We start from the raw sequence: 23,946 nt of genomic DNA, 5'->3' as shown, positions 1-23,946 counted from the left end.
AATATCTGGTATTCAGCATCTAAGTATTACGTGGAAACTTGTTATACCTTGGAGGAGCACAGAGCCAAGTCTACTGGAATACCTCACAGTTGATGACTTCATGTATCTGGTTGCCACCAAATCCATTTCATGTGGAAGTCTTTGAACATAGGAAGTTCGTTTGCTTTACAGAGAAAAATCTAAGTGTTCAGTAGCTTCATCAATTTTTAGAGATCTTTAAAAAGGATAAAGGCAAAAGCAGATAACTTGTAACAGCCACCATCTACCCATTGCTCATATTATTCTGCTTTTAACAATTCCACTGATTCATTTCACTTAGCATTTTCAAAGCTTATTCATGTAGTGCAAATGGAAGATTCTTCCCCACCTTGATCTCATTAAATTTAGGGGGTGCACCTTATTCTGTAGCCCAAACTGACCTGGAAGTCACTTTGTTGTCCAGATTTGTCTCAAATTTACCATTTCTCTCAGCCTCTCAAATTTTAGGATTGCAAGTACAAGTCACCATTCCCAGGATAGATTCTCCTTTCTTATTACACCAAATAATCTCTTAGTGTGGTGTGTGTTCCCACACTGTATCCACTTATTATTAGACACAATTCCCTTTCTTTGTGCCCCAGGTAGCCATGTTTTATAATTATGCTTGGTATTTTGTATAGTTGAGGTACTCTAAACCTGGAACCAACATTCAGATGGAGGTACATTATTGAAGCTGTAGAAGTACAATTCATAGGAGTGTGACTTGTTTGTTTCTTTATAGAAATATGCTTTAGTGAAATCAGACATCTGATGCTCATAAGCTAAGTCTTTTCTGCCCTGACTGAACATTTTTACATGGGTCAACATGGGCAATATAGACTGGTAGGGTAAATAATGCTTAGCACCGGCCACCCAAATATCTTTTCCTACAATGTCTAGTGTCTGCTGATGCTGAACAAAACAAAACAAAAAATACCCCTCAAAAAAACCTCTAGTTTCTCTGAAACACTGAATTCACAGATCCTATTTCCTGACCTGAAACCTGATGCTGTTTGCTACGGGCTAGTTCAACTTCACCATAGAACTGTGCTAAACCAAAAGCAGATACAGGCTCCGTGGAAAGAATTCGATCTTCTAGCTGTTGTCACCAGTTAAAGATGTTGCTCGGTGACATCATATCAACAAAGTGTTATAGATGCTAGAACTTCTGGTGGATTCTGAATATTTCGCTCAACAGACCAACTGCTTTCCTAACTCATGATTCCTGCTGAAAGCTGCAGTTTGGGGCAAGATGTGTGACAACTCTGCCCACAAGATGTGCCACAGTCCAGTTGCACTGAAATATTATTTGGTGAAAAATTATTTTGTCTCTCTTCCACGAAGTCCTTCCAAATGAAAAGACAGGGTGAAAAAAGCCTAAAACGGTTAAGAAAAACCATGAAATTAGGAGTATCGAATAGGACACTGATTTTGTAAAAAGAAAAAAAAAAACAAGATGTCTTAGGGTAGACATTGGGAATGAGTAGGACATTAATGACTTTTAAACTACTTCTGGAGCCTTTTTCCTGTGCCAGAAGGAAATTTACCATGCTGCCTTTGCAAGCTGTGATCCACATGAACTCTTGGGGGTTGTGAATTTTACATGTGGTCCCTAATCATCATGTCATTGCCTCAGCCTTGGAAGGTGTTCAGGTCAACTTCAACTTACTGGCCACAGAGGAGAGGGATCAGGTTAAAAAAAAAAAAGATTCAGAAGGAAACAAGGGTAAGAAGTCACTGGTCGACCTTAGGCAGAACTTTAAATTTAAGTTGATGGGATTTACTTCAGCTGCTAAGTCTGGGCCTCCTAAAGGGTTTGGGATCAATGTTACAGGTTGTTCTCATACTACTGGGTCGTTCCACTGCTTAAAGACATCCTGACAATGGACCAGAGGGGCAGAATGCACAAAAAAAGGAGTGAGCACTTAGCCTGATTGCTGTTTGATGGAGAGCTTGCTTAAAAGGTAGACTCTGAGCTGACAGCTGAGAACATGGATTTAGGCAGCATTCCCACTTTGCCAACTCAAAAGGGTGACTCTGTACCTAAATAATTTTTGCAGAGTGATTCACATTGACCATTTTTTCTTCTATATGTTTGGAATTTTGCTGTATGCGAGGTAGAGGAAGCCTGTATAACTAGCCACCATAAAAAATAAAAATAACTCCTTTTCTGAATCTTAAAGGGTTTCTTGGGGAAGAAATATTGAAATGTTGCAGATACACTTGTGAGTTTTCTTTGCTGTGGGAAGAATATACCCTGCGACACTTCCTGGGAGATAGAGAGCAAAAGGAGGCCTTCTTGTGAATTCTTCCACATTCTGCCTATGTGGCTTTACCCTTATGACCAAGCTATAGAGCCTTAATATTCCCACTTTAATAATTGTTAACCTTGAATATAACTATGTGCTGGGCTATATATTTCCTTATTGCACTAGAAAGTGGATATGTTGAAATTATAATTACACTGACCATTGCTTTTTTTGTTTTCAAATTATCTATTCCTTTTTTTAATTTTATAATTTAATTTAATTTTACATATCAACCACGGATTCCCTCATTCTTCCCCCTCCCACCCCACCCTCCACCTTTCCCCTAGCCCACCCCCACATTCCCATCTCCTCCAGGCCAAAGACTCCCCTGAGGACTGAGTTCAACCTGGTAGATTCAGTCCAGGTATGACCATTGCTTTTTAAGTCAGATAGTACACCTGCTACTAGTTTCTTATCTAACATCTTGATAATAAGCACATATATTATACCACATATAAAGTAATTATGTATTTAACTGTTAATATTGTTCATGGAGATGATTAATTTCACTTGCTACATTTGCTCTGAGTGCCTGACCCTGACAAGTTGCTAACAAGATCTTCACATAAAGATGTTTAAGACTCTTCTTGAGGTAGACACAGTGGTATACACCTATAATCCCAACTCTTGGGTAAGCAGGAATAATTATGTGAGTTGGAGAACAACCTGGGCTACATACTGAGTTTATGCTAGCCTTAGCTACAGAGTAAGACCCTGTCTCAATTTTAAAAAAGACCCCTTGAAATGAATTGTTACATTGGACTAGATTAGCTGATTACTAATAGGTAGTGTGCTTCTTCTAAGTAAATAGAGCTTTGTAGGTTTGAATTTTATTTCACAACAAGGAAGAAATATTTCTATAGATTGCATTTAAAGGGGCTGCAGGAGGAACTTCATAATTACATGTCAGGATTGTGTAATTTCACAGTTACCTAAACAGTGTACCTAGAAGGTGGGATATAATTAGGGTTTTATGGTCATGTTGAACTTTCTGAAACGATGATGCCCCCTGACAGAATGTGGGCTTATTATGGAACTTTAGGTCAAATCCATAATTATATAGAGAAAATTGCAAATTCAAACTATGAAAATATTTTTTTCACTTTCAGAACACAGATTGCTTTTTAGGTTTCAGGTAGGAACAAAGACAATCTTTTATACAGTTAATGGGGGTAAAAATGAATCTAGACAAAATAACTTTTCATTGGCACTGACATAATGTAACATTAAATCTCATGGAGTTACTTACGAACATACCTTCAGTTATGTTAGCTAGATTAAAAAAATTGAAGACATAAACCCCAAGAAAACTCTTTCCAGTCAAATTAGTGGTTAATATCTTAAATTTTATTAAAACGTACTATTATAAATTTTATTTGGCAGGGTCAATGGAAAGAGAAGTTACATTTGTGAAATTAGCTTGTTAGCATAGTACCATGATCTTAAAGATATATGGAGGTATGTTATTTGTTAGCAAATGCTTTCCTTTACAAGGAACCAGTATGAAGCAGAAGGGTTTTTACACTGCCTGTAACTAAAGTATTTCTTCAATTGAATACAAATATACTATGCGTGTAAAAATACAAGAAAGTTTGTTTTCACAATATTTAGCACTCTTCTGCCTACAGCTAAGGTTTTCTCCTTCTTCTATGGTAAAATGCACTTGAGTAGCCCACACGCCTTCACAACTTTGCACAGAGCATTTCCAGCATCATATCATCCATGCTGACTGCACCAATGATGGGTCTGAAAAAGAGTTCAGTGATGGCATCAGTATTGATGAATCTCAGCAGGAAAAGGGCGCTATTCAGTTCAGCAGATCTGATCGGGTACTCTCTCTGCATCATCCTGATGTGCTCACTGAGGATCTGCTGAGTTCTCCACTGAAGGCCCTGGATGTACTTCACGCACTGCAGGCCAGGCAGGTCTGGAAGTAGAGAAATCTCTTTATTTTAAACAGCTCACCACAGAGATCTTTACATTTTTAGACCACATTATTTGTTCTTGTCGCTTCCCAATTAAAAAGTGCTCAAGCTTCTTGGTTAAAAGGGTTTTCTGTGGTAAGAATAACACACTAACAACAGTCCTAAGTTTTCAGAAGCAACACTTTGAAGAATGAAAGAACGTGCACTCATTTCTATTGAATATTCAGTAGGTTTGTGCACACACACTGGTGGTGAGCCAACAAAAGCACACTTAGAATATAACTGACTGCATCACAGCTCCAGTTCATGTTCCACGAAAAGGTAAAAAAAATGATGTTGTTTCAAGGGAAATATACCTATGAGAAATATACCAGCTGATAGTGATAAGTTTTGCCAAATTACACATATTTTGCCATTCTTTCCCACACTTATACTGATTGTCAGTCATTAGATTGTAAACTTCACAGCCATAAACTGTAACTCATGTGTTTTCTATTATTGGACTTTAAGCTGTTATTACTCTAGAGGATCATAATGAATTAAATGCTAAGGATTAATATTTTACTCATTAACCATGATTTCCAAATTGGAAAAAAAGTTAAAAAAATATGATTCTCATGAATGTTCCAAAGGGTTCTTTTGGAGAAAAGAACTGACAGAAAAGTCTGTTGTTATTTTTTTAAAAGCATCCTCTCAGGGACATTGAAAGGTTTTATAAAAGATAAACATAAAAACATCACAGAGTGTAAGATGATTCTAAAGCAACTTTGAAACAGATTTGGTTTAAATGATGATATAATTTTGCTTCCTTTTGTTACCAAAATTCAACGGAAGAATATTTTAAAAGCATTATGCTTTAAAAATAATAATCCTGAAAGAAAAGAAGCATTCCTATTATAGGCAAATATCAAATTATAAAAATCAACACAATAAAGAAACACCTTATGTAGATTATAATTCGGATTTCAACAGTCCATGCATTTATACCCTCCTTTTCTATTTCTACCCTGATACCCAAGCTTTAATCTCTACCTGATTGTGTGTATGCCCCACGGAGAAAGTTCCTCTATGTCTAAATAGGCTTGAGATTTGCCCAAGCTGCATTTGTGAAGGCACCCATTCCATTTCACCCCACAGCCCCTCGCCCTCTCTTTAAAGTAACTAACTTTCCCTCTTTGCATTCCAAATTCTTTTTAGGATACAAAAGAAGAGGTTTCCTTATGGCATTCTTATGCATACTGTTTTGTTTGCCTCCTTGCGAACTCCTCCTCACATCTTCGTGCCACACCCTACTTGTACTCTTCCACCCACACAAAACTTCAATGTAGGGACAGAAAAAAGGCAGATGGATTCCACAAGTTTACATATCTCCTTTTCTTTTACTTATCTCCTTGTGTTAAACCCATTTATATGTTTATATATAACTGACCCATTTATATGTTTATATATAACTGAAAACTTTGTGTATCTTTATTATATATAAGGTTTTAAACATAAAGACAAGAGGATGCAGAAAGGTAATCAGGAAAGAGGCCACACGTTTTACAGACGTTACATTGTGCATAAATGCGGGTGCATTACTATTTAAAGACACAGTTTGGCAGGATAAACTTCTACTGAGAGAGTACTCAAAAAATAGAGGAAGAATGAGAGGGAGGAGAGAGGTAGGGAGAGGGAGAAGGGGAGGGAAGGAGAGATGGACAGGGAGGAAGGGAGGAGGGAGGAAGAGAAGGAGGGAGAGAGGCGGAGAAGACAGGAGGAGGAGGAGGGAGGGAGGGAAGTAGGAGTGCGTGTGTGTGCGTGTGTGTGTGTGTGTGTGTGTGTGTGTGTGTGTGTTGGGGGGGCAACGGACGTGAAACAGGTTCAAGGAAAGTGGGAAACTACTGGAAATACCGACTTCTGAAAGCTAAGACCTGGTCTCCACTTTGAATCTCAATAGAGCAGGATTAACAACTGGCTGAAAGAGTGAGAAAACTGTTTCTCAGATGGCCTCAAAAAATTACCTAAACCACTTGTGTTTGCAGACTTGCAGAATCTGGGCTGGGCTGAACTACAACCTCCCAGGGGAGGAGCTTGGGAAGACTTATCGCCCCCGCACCCAACACAAGCTCTTCTTAAAGGCAAATTTGGAAAACAGGGGAATAAGAAGAGCTTGTGTGAAATGAGCAAAAACTTTTTTTTAAAAGTTAAGCTACTGGACTTGAGGGAGAGCTAAAGAGGGAAGAAAGAGCCATGTCCCACGAAGGCAGAAACTTCTGTGGCAGCAGATAATAAAAGTAGAGCGCCAAGTAAAAAGCTTACTTCTCACCCACCCCCCCATACAGTACCGAGTTTCCGGCAGAAGCTCACCCACTTGGTGGGATATTCGGGATGTGTCCATCTGCTTTGCAGAATCTGTCACAAGGCCTCACGTGGTCTCCAACACCCCTATAGCCACTGAAAACTCCGAAGTGCCTGTGTGCGGAGGTGGTGCTTTTCTGACCTGGTGAGACAGTGCACAAGGCTTACCTGGGTTAAAGAGCACGGTCCCCTTCAGGTAGGCATACTCCTTGGTATCGATGTTCAGGCTCCAGCACTTGATAAAGAAGCTCTTTATGGCTTGGACCACTGCGGCTGAGGGCAGGTGCCCAGCCTCTGTGGACGACCCCATCTGTGGCTCCTCTGTGGCCTGGGACTCTGTGGGCTCCGCGCCCTCCGTCTCCTGCCGCCTGGTGGTGAGCATCTTCTGCAGCACGCTGGGCTCGGAGATCTCCATCATCTCGAAGTGCAGGTGATCTTGGGCCAGCTCAAGCATGAGTAGGGGCGCCCAACAGCTTCTCACCAGCACCAGCTGCTGATCCAGGGGCAAGATCTGGAAGCAGGGCAAGTACTTGACGAAGCGCAGCGTCTTCAGCAGGCCAGCCGACGCTGCCTCGCACACCACCTGTGGATTCTTGAGTGCCAGCTGACGCTGCACGCCAGACGAGGCGTCCCACCTGGGCTGCTCTTCGGGAGCCGCGGGCGTTTGATCCGCGCTCCCGGGCGTGCCAGAGGCAATGCTGCTCTGCTGGGGCTGCTGGTCACCGCACCTGTAGCTGCCGCGGCATAGGAACGCCATGGCCTGTGCTCTCTGCAGCCCCTCTGAGGCACCCACACTCTGCGTACAGTAGGACAGCTGCCACCACTCGCCTCCGCGACGTGCCTCGGGCGCTTCCGGAGCCACGTGCGTCTGCTTGGCGCTAGTGAGCAAGCTGTACAAGATGCTGCCCTGCTTAGGGTGCTCTTCTCCGCAGAAGCAACAGCGGTACAGGAACGAGGGGGCCGGGCCGGCCGGCGGCCCCTCTCTGCCCACCAGGGGCTCGGCGCTGCCGCAGGCGCAGCCCCAGCACGGAGCTCCGAATCGCACCCTGGGCGCCTCTGTCACTGCGCTTGACTGCTTGGCGCTAGTGAGCATAGAGTAGAGGATGCTGCCCTGGCGCGGGTGGTTCTCCCCGCAAAAGCAGCAGCGGTACAGGAGGGACATGGCTTGCCCGCCGGGCAGTCCCTCCCTGCCCACGAAGGGCTGAGCGCCGCAGGCGCAACCCCAGCACTGAGCCCCTAAGCGCACCTTGGGCTCTTCCGGAGCCGCGTGCTTCTGCTTCGCGCTCATCAGTAGATTGTAGAGGATGCTGCCCTGCCACGGGTGGTCCTCACCCGCCATGGCCCGAGGCTCCTGCAGCCCGTTCTGCCCAGTGGCCGCCGCCTGGGACTTATTTATACTGAGCGCGCACGCAAGCGCGTCTGCCTCCTCCCGCCTGGACAAGGGCGCAGAGGGGGACGCGCCGTTGTGCTTGAATGTGTGTGCTCATGACCTCGGAAGTTCAAAAGGTCAAAAACCCCTTAGAAGCTGGAAATCCAAGGGGAACATCTCAACGCTGGGTCTCCTGGACCGTCCCTTCCTTCCTCACTCTACCCCTTCTTTCCCTACCTGGGGCAGAAGAGAGCAGTGAGCCTGGGGCAGCAAGTTAGGGCTCTGTTCCAACTCTCGCCGCTGGACTCCGAAGTCTAATGTATTCCCTTTATTGGAGGAAAAAGTGCTTAAACGGAAAAATAGTCCATTTCTATGGCATCTTCATAAACTTTTATGGAACGATCACAATTTGTCTAACGCGTTTTGTATAATGTTTGGAGCGTGAGCTCTCATTTTCTAAGACCTTGAAAAGTGTAGACCCCCAGATCAGTACCATAAGCATCACACCTGGAGGCTGAAATGCCTTCTCTCCAGCCCCAGCCAAACTACCCGAGTGTGAGTTTTAATGAAATTCATCCCCAGGCTATACATATGCACCTTAAATCTGAAAATCAAGGTTGGAAGCAGGCAATAATAAATATTCAGTTTAATCCACCAGTCACTCCTTGTGTCCTAGATGCTTGGATCAATGAGCTGGGGGGTGGGGGGGTGCTGTAAACAGTATGCACTTGTAGCTGAATCTTGGAAACACAATAACCACAAGATTGCTAATGCGAGAACTTCTTATACTTTTGTACAAGCAGAAAGCTGATAACTGTTCCTGTTCCCAACCATCCTAAGATACTAATGACAAATACCAGAATCAGAAAGCCTGAATGCTGGCATTTGTCATAGAACCTCCTTTCTTTAGTCTCACACAGACATGAGACCAGGGGCCTCTCTCTATTCAACTATGTGAATTTTGTGTAACTTGCTAATTCTTATACCCACTAGCCTCCTAACTTGAAGAGTGCAAGCCTTTGGCCTTACTGAACAGGAAAGGGGATTAGAGCATACCAATTGGTATGGGATCTATCTCTCTCTTCCATTCCCCTGTGGTGATATTGTGTTCCCCGAAATATTGTGCACTCTAATAAACTTATCTGGGGTCAGAGAACAGAACAGCCACAATATTAAACATAGGGGTTAGGCAGTGGTAGCACACGCCTTTAATCCTAGCATTCCAGAGGCAGAAATCTGCCTGGATCTCTGTGAGTTCAAAGCCACACTGGAAACAGCCAGGCATGGTGACAAGAGCCTTTAATCCTAGGAAGTGATGGCAGGAGGAAGAAAGGTATTTAAGGCGTGAGGATGAGGAACTAGAGCTGGTTAAGCTTTTAGGCTTTAGAAGCAGTTCAGCTGAGATTCATTCTGGATGAGGACTCAGAGGCTTCCAGTCTGAGGAAACAGGATCAGCTGAGGAATTGGCAAGGTGAGGTGGCTGTGGCTTGTTCTGCTTCTCTGATCTTCCTGCATTCACCTCAATACCTGGCCCTGGCTTTGTTTTTATCAATAAGAACTTTTAAGATTCCTGCTATATTCCCTCTCTTCATCTTCTATTCCCTCCCCCCTTTCAGTTCTGTAGGGCCACTGAAAACACCCTCAATTTCCCCTTTTTCTTTTTGACAATTTCATACATGTTCTCTTGCTGATTTCATTCTCTCATTCTTCATCTCAACTAGTGTCCCTTCTACTTCCTTGTATTTATTTATTTATTTATATTTTATTTATTTTGTCTGATACAGAGCTTGTATGGGTAGTCATAGCTGCTATGTGTTCAAGATTGCAATGGTTATGTCATGTCCAGAAGAAAGAGATTCATAACATTCTTCTCTTACAGTCTTTTTGCCATATCTTAGATAATGCACCCTATGTCTTGGAAGCATGATATAGATGTCCCATTTAGGGCATTAACTCAACTCAAATTAACTCAATGGTTAACTTGTTTTTTGCCTGTGATAGGCCCTATGGCACATAGGTTTAATTCCTTGCTCTGGGACTTGATGAACTCCATTTACATCCTGGTTCTGTTATTTTGTAGTTCCATGGCCTTGAGGAACATACTTCTTATTGTTACTATAAAAAATATCACCACAAATGTCATGGTTTATAGTAACACAAATAACACAAATTTATTATATGACAGATTGAGACAGCAGCTATCTGAAGTCAGTTTTGCTGGACCGAAATTACAGCACCATTCATTTCTGGTGGTTCTAAGGAAGAATCTATTCCCTTGCCTCCTCAGGCTTCTAGAAACTACCCGCATTCCTTGGCTCGTGAACACATCAGTCTGTCTCCATCTGCTCCTCTGATTTTTTATGAAAGTTTGTAATTATGTTAAATCCACCTAGATAGTCCAGAAGGATATTGCCATCTCAAAATCTCAAACCTAACTACATCTGCAAAACTTCTTTTGCTCAATAAATAAATTCACAGCTTTTTTTTTTTTTTTTTTTTTTTTTTTGGTTTTTCGAGACAGGGTTTCTCTGTGTAGCTTTGCGCCTTTCCTGGAACTCGATTTGGAGACCAGGCTGGCCTCAAACTCACAGAGATCCACCTGGCTCTGCCTCCCGAGTGCTGGGATTAAAGTCGTGCGCCACCACCGCCTGGCAAATTCACAGCTTCTTATGACTAGGAACTGCCCAACTGTGGGGACACATTATGCAGCCTACCATAGGAAAGTTCCTTAATGCATCTGTTCTTCAGCTTCTTTACATGTAAAAAGTGGACAGTAGTATCTGGAATATAGTTCATATGCATGAGTTAATTTGTTTAAAATTGTTAGAATATTAAACATGATAAGTTTCATTTTAGGACAACAGGGGATACATTAAGGATCGAGAAGTTATACTACAAAGCACTATCATTATGCTGTCTCTCTTGCTGAAGCTCATCCTCATTCTCTATTCAAGCATTTGTCTCCCTTATTCTTCATGTCCACATTTCCACATTCAAACCACTCATGGGTCATGTGATCTACAACAAGAACTCATATTGACAATGTTAGCTCATTGTCCATTCCATTATTTGTCATTTTGAATATTCAAGCTACTGTATTAATTAGGCTTGTTATTGCTGCTTAACAATGTTTTTTCTTAACCCACCAAGCAGCCCAGCTGAAAAACAGGCTACCCCAGTCTCCCACCTTAAGGTCATAGTGCTAGTATTTATTTTCTTCTTAGCACCTGATGATTTGTTTTGCTAATTAAATGATACTGATTGATTACCTCCCCCAATCCATACCAAAGCTGCTTATGTGGAAGGAATCTGTCACTCTGTACCTACCAATTGGTTCAATGTTCAACATACAGTAGATCCTCAAAATGTATTTATCAGGCAACTGTACCTTTTGAAAGAAAGGGCATCATAATCTAACAATATAGGGGCAGACCATTCCTAAACAATTACTGTGGTGTTGACTCTTTGAGGGAGGTAGTAGGCTTTGTTACATTCAGAGCTCCTGGTACAAATGTTGTTAAAATCCCTACACCAAAGTAACAAGAGAACTGGGCTAACAGTTAAAAATTAGGACTCCTCTCTTCTAAAGATATAATGGGCTCTCAAAGTGTTCTTTGATTATTGTTATTTATAGATATGAATTATACAGTCATGGTCTTCTTGTGACCATTTTATCAATGCACTTAACATACTTTATCGTATCCACTCCCCATATTACACTCCTTTGCCATCCTCTCCTCTCAATTTCATGTAAGAAAGAAAACGTGGTGATCATGGCTTATTCTGTCTGACATGATGATTTCACTTCCATTCTTCTTCTCCTGTGAACAATATGATTTCATATTTCTTTATGGCTGAATAAACTACGTTATGCATGTGTGCTACACTGTCTTTACTCATCCAATGATGGACACTGACATTGATACCGTAACTTAGATATTATGACTAGTGCCATGATAAGCATGGGAGTATATGTATCTCTATTGCACACTGATTTTTATTCCTTTGGGATATACACTTAGTAGTGGCAAGGCTGAATTACTTGGAAATTCTCTTTTTAGATTTTTTTTCAGAACCTCCATACTGATTCCCACAGTGGTTGAATTAATTGGCACTACCACCAACTTTTACAGGTTAGGTTTTCCCTGCAACCTTGCTGGCATTTGCTGTTTTTTTTTTCTTCATCATAAGAAATATTATTACTGGATGATAGAATTTCATGGTAGTTTTAATTTTCATTTCCCCCATGGCTAAGGACACTGAACTTTTTACTTATATACTTATCTACTTCTTTTGAAAACTGTCTGTTTGCATCGTTCATTAATTAATTGGATTATTTGGAGCTTGGGTATGTAAAATTTTTAGTTCTTTGTATAGTTTATATATTGATCCATTGTCAAGTGTATAAATCAGTTCAATGCATCATCTTATGTTATCTTTCTCTGTCATGAAATGTGGACAAATTTCTATAAATTAATATTAATATGTACTCCCCCGTTAAGCATTTAAAAGATTTATATCTTCCTCTCAATATGATTATTTACAGAAACATTCGCTGTCCCTTTGTTAAGTATAAATGGAAATATATTAACTTAAATGTATAATCCTTTGTTTCTGATGTTCTGTCATTTAGCAGAATATCATGTTAAATACAGCATTGCAAACTAGATTTTTGTTTGTTTTGTTCTGACACAGGATCTGATGTATCTCAGGCTGGCCTCAAACTGCTGTGTAGTCAAGGATGACATTGAACTTCTGATCCTCCTGCCTCTGCCTTTTGAATATTTGTCTTATAGGCATGCATGACTAGAATAGGTTTAAGCAGGGCAGGAGACTTATCCCAGGGGCCTCTGGAATGCTAGGTAAGCTATCTAACAATTATGTTACATCCCTGGCTGTGAACTAATTTAAATACGTGCACCTTAACTAAATGCCTTTCAAGGATTTCCTTAAACATCTTTTATCTTCTCTACTACGTTTTTAAACATCCTGGAAACTTAAACCTATTTGGTCTTACTTTAATCTTTCACAACACTCACGTATTTGGTGCCTTTTGAGTCTGGATTTTCGGTTAGTGTCTATGATTGGAACTTGAGTCCAGTGCTGAGAGAAACGTGAGTTGTTCTTGTTCCTCTTCTTTCCCAGTAGCTGAGTCTTCTCATTTTTTTGCATTTTCCCTTGAAGTTGTGATCTGATCTCCTGTTTGCAACTCTGAAGGACTTTCTGAGCTCTTTGGATTGACTGTTTCCAAAGAGAGATTGCCTGTTTGTCCTTCAGAAGCATTCATCCTTGGAAATGTCAGGAGAAAACTGACTTCATATTTCCACTTTCCATTTTTTTTCTGAACAAATGGCTCCTGGGAAGCAAAATCATCCAAATACACCAATGTGCTTTGCTGGCCTGCTGGGCACTACAGGATTACCAAAGACATAACCTTCTAAGGCAGTCACAGACATTCTCATTTGATTTGTTCCATAGTCTCAGACCACTATGATAGCAAGACAAAAGGACGCTTATCAAATTAACCTGTCATGTGCTGAGTCTGTCCCTAACTGCAATTCAGATATTAACATTGACTCATTGTGTGATGACCTTGGCCAGTTGGACATCTGCTTTGTAGAATCCATTATCTGTTCCAACTCAAGGTGGGAGTAAAACTGTTCTGCCTGCCTGAATACAACCTTCAACTTCAAAGTAATGCAGTTTTCACTAAAGGATGTAGGAGTCAAGTCCAGGTGGGGATTAGATTGGATAAAATTGTAAAACCGACCTTTGGCAGTGAGCTATGTGACCTTAGAAGACTGGATGATTTGAAACTTGATACAAATTTTCAATCTGGGCTTATCAGAGCTGGAATCTCATAGACTTCAGTCATTTCAGTAAATGGGTGACAGGGAATATCAGTGGTGTTTTCTTTATTTTTTGAGGGAAATATTGTGTAAACAGTATTACAGATGAAGAGTAACTCATAAAATCCATTGCCTTCTAGATGAGCTATAGAAAAGGTAATCAACCATTCTAAGGGTGGATTCCACTTGCTGAGCTGGAATTACCACTTCCCTAATCACTGTAATCCTGAAATATTCTAAAACCAACTTTCTTAGTCAAACAGCCACTAAATATAACATTCATCAAACTGATTTACTTTGTACTAAATCTGCTGATTTGTGAATCCATACTCATATCAGATGTTGGCAAAAGTGTCTACCTGATTGATAAACTTGACCAACTCATAGTTTTGAAAATTAGTGACTCATTGACTTGGCTGGTTACCAGGAGACCAATCCAAGCTGATAGGGCAGAGTTAAAAAGGGGTTACTCCATTGGCACATGGGGTTTCTGATAATAGTTTTAGTGACAGACTCCTGTCCTATATGAGGCTATAATTCCTAGGAAATTGCTTTGCTTTCCCCCTGGCTTTTCTTAGCAACGTATTCTTCACAATCATCATATCTATACTGCCCGTGAAAAGGCATATTGAAAGCACATAGAACTGCAGAATGCAGCAGTGAGTGAAGAATTTCTTCCATATTTACTTCTCTTTTCACTTCACTAAGTTGCTCAGCCTTTATGCCTTTCACCTGATTGCGTGGCTTTTAGCAATTAGGTTGGCCCTTCAGTGTGCTGAGTACCAACTACCTGTCTTAACAACATCAATTTTTAGTTTAACAATCAGTACTGTGAGGGCAAACACATTTTCTTTGCTTACTCTGCAAAGTTATTGAATCTACAAAATAATGTTATATATCTTTAAGAAACGTTAGCAGCATTTGAGAAATGTGAATTATTAGAACTAGATTGTGATTTACGTCAGTAGCATTAGATTTTCTGAAGTTATGTTTCCCAATTATACAAAATTTGTGCATTCCAAAGCCTCTTGTTTACATTACACATGTGCTCATGCACCAGGATCGCATCCTGATCCCACTTTGCTGCATTCTTACGCCTTTCCTTAACTCCTCATCGTCGGAAATCCACTCTGTATGCTTGCTGCCTGCCTTCTTCCTCATTTTTCTTGGCTATTACAACTGAGCACACATGTTTATTGGATTATTTTTTGATTGGTGGGCTGGATTATGAGAATAGAGACTGAAGCATTCTGTTATATTTCTAGGACTAAAAACAGTTCCTAGAGTGTGGAACATGATTGATAATGTGGCCTGTTTATTCTCCCTGTCTTCTGTGCATGACTGAATTCCTGGAATTTCTTTTCATTCTTTTGTTGGCTGAGAAAATTATTATTATTCTATGGACAATTCCATAATTACTCACCTGAACAATTATCAAACACCCACGTCTGCACTTCCTTCTTCTTTCTCCATGTCTGCTCTCTTCTTCTTCTTCTTCTTCTTCTTCTTCTTCTTCTTCTTCTTCTTCTTCTTCCTCCTCCTCCTCCTCCTCCTCCTCCTCCTCCTCCTCCTCCTCCACCTCCTCCTCCTTCCTCTTCTTCCTTCTTCTTTTTTTTTTTTTTTTTGGTTTTTCAAGACAGGGTTTCTCCGTGTAGTTTTGGTGACTGTCCTGGATCTCGTTCTACAGACCAGGCTGGCCTCAAATTCATAGAGATCTACCTCAATCTGCCTCCCGGGTGCTGGGATTAAAAGCGTGCGCCACCGCCGCCTGCCCTGCTCTCTCTTCTTTATGAGACTTGTTCAGTGCTCTGCCAGCTAGAAATTCTCTTTCTCAGCAAGTTTTACATTTTTTAAAAGTGTATTTTTGTTGTGTGTTTTCTGGATCATGTTTTATTCTTTGCTAGTTTATCAATGTAACTATATCTCCTTTCCATCTTCAAAACTACATTCAAATCACTGTCCCATAATTATAATGGATTTATCTCATCTTTACCATTTGCTTTATCACCTCAGTGGAATCTTGTGAGAAGAAGGAAATGTATGTGTTCTTCTACCTTCTGACTTGAGCCATAAGCTCCTGGACCACAGTTTATCAAACATAAAACTCATGTATCTCTAACTGTCTTTCCCGTCTCTCTCATTCTCTGTCTGTCTGCCTCTATCTCTGTCTCTGTCTTTCTGTCTCTCTGTCTCTGTTTCTCTCTCTCTCTCTCTCTCTCTCTCTCTCTCTCTCTCTCTCTCTCTCTGTGTGTGTGTGTGTCTTAACTGTACAATAGAGCTGGGCATGATGACATGCACTTGTAATTCATTCTCTTAGTTTGGGGAAAGGTACTATGGCTGAAGGAACACAACTCTGAGATCAACCTGGGCTACAAGGCAGATTTGGGGCCAGCATAAGCTAGATACATAGCTACATAGTAAGACCCTGTCTCAGACAAATCCATAGCTTAAAATGAGAAGATATACAATTGCACAATACAAAGGACTATCACAGGGACATAGTTTAAAGCAGTCTGAAGTCCACAAAATTCAGAATGTTAGAAGTTAGTTTTACAGGCCAGTAAAATGACACTTCTGTTATCTTCTTGGTAGAGTTGTAATAGATGAGAGAAGTAACAATAGAGGATAGATCCTCAAAACTGATTCCGTATTCAGCAATATTAGTATTTAATGTTGGCATCCCACAAGTAGTAGAGGATGCATGCAAATAACAAAGGAAATGTTTCATGATAATTCTGCTAAAATCCCCAAACCTACAGACACAACAATGTATCTTGGTGTTCCTCTTGCATCTTGATTTTTGTGCAAGAAGAAAGTAGCTTGTGTGTTACTGGGATCTTTTAAGACTGCAGATAAGCTTTAATTTCATAATAAATGCCTTCTTTTCAGACAGAAAAGGTCATACCAAATAGGCTCAACTTGTTAAATGGGTTGAACTTGTTTAGCATCTGTTAAAAGTTCATTTAACGTTTTTATTATGATTATATATTGATTTGCTAGGTATCCTTTTAAAGTTCTTTGATTAAGGGTCAGTAGAGCATAGCCTTTCACATTTCAAGGCCATTAAGTCCTATTAAAAGGGTAAATTGTATAATGCATTGCTTCACTCTGTGCAAACCTCAGCTGTATTTTATTAAAGTGCAGCATACAGTGCTTTTCATTAGCACTCAATCACTTACATACAATATGAAAGGAAGGTCCAAACAATCATACTTAAGTAAAATTCTAAATGTAGCCCTTAGAGCCATGGGGAGGAAGTAAAATGTTCTGTGATAATCACAAATTATAGTATTTCATTTAAAATACTATACATTTCACACATTTATAGAATTTCATTGTATGAAATTCTCAAAGAATTAATTAAAATATTAAAAAAATAAAATACCCTATGCAAGAAAAGGAAGACTCTTATATACTGTTAGTGGCAATGCAAATTAGTGCAGCTATTGTAGAAAATAGTATCCATGCTCCTCAGAAACATAATAAATACTACCATATGGTTCCCCCAAATACCAGTACTGGATATGTATCTATAGGAATTGAAATCAGTCTACTAAAGAGATATCTATAATATTGTATTTATTGAAGCATTATTCCCTGTACCCAATGCATGGAATTAGCGAAAATGCCCATCAACACATAATGGATGAAAGCAATGTAGTACACACACACACTGGGATATTGTTCATTCATAATAAATAAGGAAATGTTGTTATTAGTGGAAGCATGGATAGAAGTAGAGGATACTACAATAAGTCAAAAGATCCAGTTACAGACAGACAAATTCTTTATGTTCTCATTCTTGTGTGGAAGCATAAATGTTGATCTTATAAAAATAGAGTCAAAGAGTGATTACTAAAGTTTATGAATAGTAGGGGGAGAGCAAAATAGAGGTTAGATAATAGGTAACAAAACTCCATTACACAAAAGAATAAGTTCTAATGTTTTACATCATAATGTGAGGATTACAACCCAAAAGAATTTATTATGGATTTTAGAAAAAGCTAGACAACAAGATTTACAAGGTTACTAACATGAAGAGTGATAAGTTGGAGATGGAAATGTTAATTACCTAGTTTGATCAGTACATGTCATATGCATGCACAAAAATATCATAGTCTAGCCCATAAATACATTTAATTATTGGGCTAATGTTCTAAAATGGCTATATAACATAGATATTCATAGTACACTATGTCCTGGTTACATAACCAGTGTTTTCAAATAAGTATCACCTTGGAACTTTTTAGGCATGCAATATTGCTGAGCTTACTCCATACCAATGGAGTGTTTGAACAAGATGACCAGATGGTTTATATTCACATTAAAGTGTGAGGATCTCTCTGTAAACCCTGGATTCTCAAATATGGCTGAATTTTAGCATCATTTGGAGAGCTTAAAAAATTCTGAGGCTCTAGTTATATAAAGCATAATATGCCATGGACACAACTGATAAGAAGCAGACAGGACAGGTAACCCCAATAAACAGTTACATTGAGATTAATGGATATAAAAATAAAACCCAATATTGTCTTATTTGTATTATAATGTGAAGAAATAATCATATTTGGGATAGTAAAGTCTTCATAAAACATGAATCAATCTTAAAATGAGATTGTAATTAATGGGAATAATACATCCCATGCCAACATCTAAATTTAGCTTATGATATTAGCAAAATGATAAGGAGATGGGACAGAAACTGTGGTACTAATGAGTAACACTTGAAACTTGGGGTGGTGGGCAATTAAACTAGACACTTGGAAGTAACAGAACACAGGGCCTTCATAGCAAGAGTGCACTATACAAGCTATTATGCTTAGAAAAAGGTCAGTACTGAAGTCTCATTTGGAAAATCTAGATTCCAGGAAACTACAAGTGGATCTCTTGTGCTATCCTAACTTGTTGAGAGCATCCATACAATACATAGCACCTAAGGGAGTCATAAGAAATGGAAAGGGCCAGGTCCTATGACTGCCTTAGCTTGTGTCCTCATCACTCCACCAGTGTGGCAAGTATTGCAAGGAAGAATGCCTCAGGTTACATGAACAAGTCTGATGTCAATGAGACAGGAATATGTAAGCCTGCTAATGAAAGGAAGGCATTCTCATGTTATCTAGCAGAGTAGTACTTACACTGCAGAAATTTTCTGTTCCTCATAAGATGAAGTTGTGTCTTATAGAAACTTACAATTCTTCATTAAAAATGTATCAATGTGTTAAAATATTAATAACAGTCTACTATTAGCATAAACTTTGAAATAATGACATTTTCTTATATTTAAAAAAATTCATTTCTAAACTTTAAGACTGTAGACCCAAGTCTCATGGTAGTACTATTTTAGCTGGTACAGGGAAATACCATAATCCATTGTCAGGACTAGTATTTAATAATATGAGATATCAGAGAAAAGAAAACACTTATATAAAGTTCCCCTACTGTACACAAACAATTCATGTTTCAACTATATTCACAAATCTATTATTAAAAATATAATCCTCATGTTCAACTCTCGTATGGTCACTAAACCCCTTCCACAGAGTATGACCAATTGTTTTTCTCATTACTCTGAGATCAGAATCAATTGTTCAGATTAGATGAGTCAAATTTTTTTCAGATTTTAAAGTCAGTATCTCTAGCATTCCTCTGTTCAATACAAAAACATTGCAAAGTCCAGATTCTGTTTTCCATTTTCCAGTCAAGTGAGTTAATAGGCCTTAACTTTTCATTTTCTTTACTAACATTAACTAAACAAGCACTTAGCATAAGAACGGTCAGCTCTGCTCTATAAATGCTAACAAAAACAAACAGGAAAATAAACTACTAATAATAGTTTCCTTCCTTTCCAAATGTGACATAGCTGTAATTTGAACACATTCATCCCTTAGTATATTAATTTCTTAAGATGTGACAAATATGTTATTTAAAACCCATGAAACCTACCATATTTTTTTTCTGTTTTACATGGTCCATGGAGGCTCTCCTATGTTGTGCTGCTCCTACAAATTCTATGATGGGGTTCAGTTTTCTCATGGTTAATTAGGCAAAGGCTTTTGACTATGCATTAGTTAGCTACCCTTTTTCTTGCCATGATTACATGCCTGACTGGAAAAAAATTAAGAAGGAAAGTTTAACTTTGGGTCACATTTCAACAGACAGTCTATCATGGAGAGAAAGGCAGGGCAGTAGGAGAGGATCACAGCGCTGCCAACGGGAACTTGCTTGAGCAACTCTGGAAGCAGAGAGTTATGCCCAGCTCAGTGCACAGGGAACCCTATGAGGTGGTGTTGCCCATATCAGCCTAGGTCTTAGCTCCTTAGCTAATTCTCTACGGGAATTTCCTCACAGAGATATACACTAGTTCAGTTTATTAACAGCCTACATGTTTCTTAGTCCAATCAGGTTGATAATTGAAATTAGTTTCTACTGAAGGATATGAGCAGGTAACTATAATTGAAAATTGTTTAGACATAGATTACTTAAATCTTTACTGATGAAAGTAATGCGTTAAGCTTATACACCTCCACAAACCTCAAATTCATTCACCACATGTACTTTAAATGTAACTTTTGGTGTACTATTGAATAATGGCACTCTATCCATTCAAGGGATTTTATGAGCACATATATTTCCTGTACCATGCTAAGTATTTTGTTTGTTTCTTTCAATTTATAAGTCTTGTAACTAAAGTATATATCTTCAAAAAAAAAAAGGCTCAGCAACACCTTTTCTTATTATCATTTGTAAATTAGTTCCTATAGGGCTCAAGGGATTTACCTGGAGGAGGAAGAGTCTTTTGGGTGGCAGGTACAAATGGCCAAGTATTTAGAGTAGAAAAATCATGACATGTTAGGGAACTGAAAAATGATTAATGTCACTGAAGCAGAATGTGACAAGGATGAAGTGAAAAAAATTAGAAGCCACTGTCACTAATTGCAAAGATGTCTAGTTAATTAACATGTTCTGAATTCAACTGATGAATGTTAGTTTGTATATATATATATATATATATATATATATATATATATATATATATATATATGTATATATATTGCATTACCTTTCCCTGGGGAGATATAAAAATGTGCTTTCATCTCCAGAAAGGGCACAGAAAACACATCAAAGAAACTTCTATCCAAGAGATCGTTGGTGGAATAATTAGTTTAATTAGGGCATCTTACAGGAGCGTGGGTGACTTTTAGGTGGATAAACCACCAAGGAAAGTCTTGCATATGTCTATATGTCTGTGTTGTGAATTCTGCCCATCCCTCATGGTTCATGCACCAACCCAAATCCTTATACATCCTAAGGGGAGGAATCTTGTGAGCCCCTTATGTGCTTCCTCATGAGTTCTCTCCCTTTCATGCCAAAAATTTAGTGGTCCCAATCTTATGCTGGTCTTCTGTGAGTCTTCACAGCTACTAAGAGCTCAAATAGAATACAACTATGTAGTGCCTGGACATTTTACAGCCATATTTAAAAAGAAGCCTGACTCTCTTTTTCTTACATTCATAGACATAAAAAATTTTGTTTTTTTATTTTTTTTTATTTTTATTTTACAATACTATTCAGTTCTACATAATAGCCACAGATTCCCTTGTTCTCTCCCTTCCTGCCCCCCTCCCCTTACCCCCAGCCCACGCCCCATTCCCACCTCCTCCAGATCAAGGTCTCCCCCGAGGACTGGGATCGACCTGATAGACTCAGTCCAGGCAGGTCCAGTTCCCTCCTCCCAGACTGAGCCAAGCATCCCTGCATAAGTCCCAGGTTTCAAACAGCCAACTCATGCAATGAGCACAGGACCTGGTACCACTGCCTAGATGCCTCCCAAACAGATCAAGCCAATCGACTGTCTCACCTATTCAGAGGGCCTGATCCAGTTGGGGGCCCCTCAGCCTTTGGTTCATAGTTCATGTGTTTCCATTCATTTGGTTATTTGTCCCTGTGCTTTATCCAACCTTGGTTTCAACAATTCTCACTCATATAGACCCTCCTCTTTCTCACTAATTAGACTCCCAGCACTCCACCAAGTGCCTAGCCATGGATGTCTACATCCAGATTCCTCAGTCCTTGGATGGGGTTTATGGCACAACTACTAGGGTGTTTGGCCATCCCATCACCAGAGTAGGTCAGTCCCGGCTGTCTCTCAACCATTGCCAGCAGTCTTTTGTGGGGGTATCTTTGTGGATTTCTGTGGGCCTCTTTAGCTCTTTGTTTCTTCCTTTTCTCATGTGGTCTTCATTTACCATGGTCTCCTATTCCTTGTTCTCCCTCTCTGTTCTTGATCCAGGTGGGATCTCCCTCTCTCTTTCCCTCAACCCTCACCGTTCATTGCTCCCACTCATGTCCAGGCTGTTCATGTAGATCTCATCCATTTCTCCATGTCTTTCTTGGGGTCCCGTTTAACAGGTAGCCTCACTGGTGATGTGAGTAGTAGTCCAGTCATCCTTGTTCCACATCTAGCATCTTCCTATGAGTGAGTACATACCATATTTGTCTTTCTGAGTCTGGGTTACCTCACTCAGGATGATTTTTTTCTAGATCCATCCATTTGTCTGCAAACCTCATGATGTTATTGTTTTTCTCTGCTGAGTAGTATTCCATTGTGTATATGTGCCACAATTTATTTATCCATTCTTCAGTTGAAGGGCATCTAGGTTGTTTCCAGGTTTTGGCTATTACAAACAATGCTGATATGAACATAGCTGAGCAAGTGCTCTTGTGGTATGATTGAGCATTTCTTGGGTATATGCCCAGGAGTGGTATAGCTGGATCTTGGGGAAGATTGATTCCCAATTTTCTAAGAAAGCTCCATATTGATTTCCAAAGTGGTTGTACAAGCTTGTATTCCCACCAGCAGTGGAGGAGAGTTCCCCTAGTTCCACATCCTCTCCAGCATAAAGTATCTTCAGTGTTTTTGATCTTAGCCATTCTGACAGGCGTAAGGTGGTATCTCAGAGTTGTTTTGATTTGCATTTCCCTGATGATTAGGGATGTTGAGCAATTCCTTAAATGTCTTTCAGGCATTTGAGTTTCCTCTTTTGAAAATTCTCTGTTTAGTTCTAAAGCCCATTTCTCAATTGGACTGTTGGTCGTTTTGATGTCTAATTTCTTGAGTTCCTTATATATTCTGGATATCAGTCCTCTGTCAGATGTGGGGTTGGTGAAGCTCTTTTCCCATTATGTAGGCTGTTGCTTTGCCTTGTTGACTGTATCCTTTGCTCTACAAAAGCTTCTCAGTTTCAAGAGGTCCCATTGATTGATTGTTTGAATAGACATGAAAAATTTTGAATTGATTATTCTGCAACAAATAATCTGGCAGAAGAGGAATTATGGAGTCTGTCATGGTTTTGAGGTTTCTACCAGACTACAAAATTCACTTTTTTAAGCATATACTTTTCTTTGGTTGGAGGAGCACAATACTTCAATTGCTGATATCATAGCAGCTTCAGAGTTTCTATATGCCCATAATCATGTCATAGACATTCTTAAAAACAAAAAAATCATATCTGAGTAAAGTAGATTTCTAATTATTAGAATATTTTATCATTACAATATTGTTTGACAGTTTTGAATTCTGATTAATTTACATAAAAATATGTACCCAGTAAAAGAGTCAGATAGTTTAAATACAGGATTTTATGCCCTTTTCTTTCTTCTCGTGATAATTTTTGACTCTCTCTCAAGACATTGTATATTTCTTCTTTGAGTATATACAAATGTTCGTTTCAATCTCACATCCTTTTTAATCTTTGAGATTATGATATAACTACATTTCTTCCTTCCCTTTTCTTGCTCCTGACTCTCCCACACTCCTCTTCCTGCTTTCCTTCTAATTCATGGCTACTTTTTTTTTTCACCAACTGTTATTGCATGCATATGTATATTCACATCTTCTTTTTAAAACTTAGCTGGGTATGGATAAATATGTTTTTGAAAACCAGTCATTTAATTCAAAACAACAGAATAGAATTTCCCTTCTGTTTTACCTACAAATTGACCTGCATGCAAATTCCTGGCTTTTAAGTGTTTTCAATATTTGTTAGGATTTAGCATGGGCACCATTCTATTGTTTCTGTCTGATAGCATTACCAGCCTTCCAGTCAAATGACAACTTTATCTCCAGCCATTAAATC

The 23,946-nt window shown here is 39.4% G+C and overlaps 1 protein-coding gene across 1 annotated transcript; it reads right to left on the bottom strand.

Moving 5' to 3' along the window:
- Positions 1-3,652: 3,652 nt before the first annotated feature.
- On the bottom strand, positions 3,653-7,951 carry Nr0b1 (nuclear receptor subfamily 0 group B member 1). Its single transcript, XM_028857913.2, has 2 exons — positions 6,761-7,951; positions 3,653-4,254 (listed from the first exon to the last, which is right to left on the bottom strand). The coding sequence occupies exons 1-2, from the start codon at positions 7,929-7,931 to the stop codon at positions 4,010-4,012; spliced, it is 1,416 nt and encodes a 471-aa protein (XP_028713746.1). The 5' UTR covers positions 7,932-7,951; the 3' UTR covers positions 3,653-4,009.
- Between the last annotated feature and the right edge of the window lie 15,995 nt (positions 7,952-23,946).

Source organism: Peromyscus leucopus, chromosome X (assembly GCF_004664715.2).
Source record: "Peromyscus leucopus breed LL Stock chromosome X, UCI_PerLeu_2.1, whole genome shotgun sequence".
Lineage (NCBI taxonomy): Eukaryota > Metazoa > Chordata > Mammalia > Rodentia > Cricetidae > Peromyscus > Peromyscus leucopus.
Note: the sequence above shows the minus strand (reverse complement) of the source record. Positions and strands in the feature narration are given on the sequence as shown.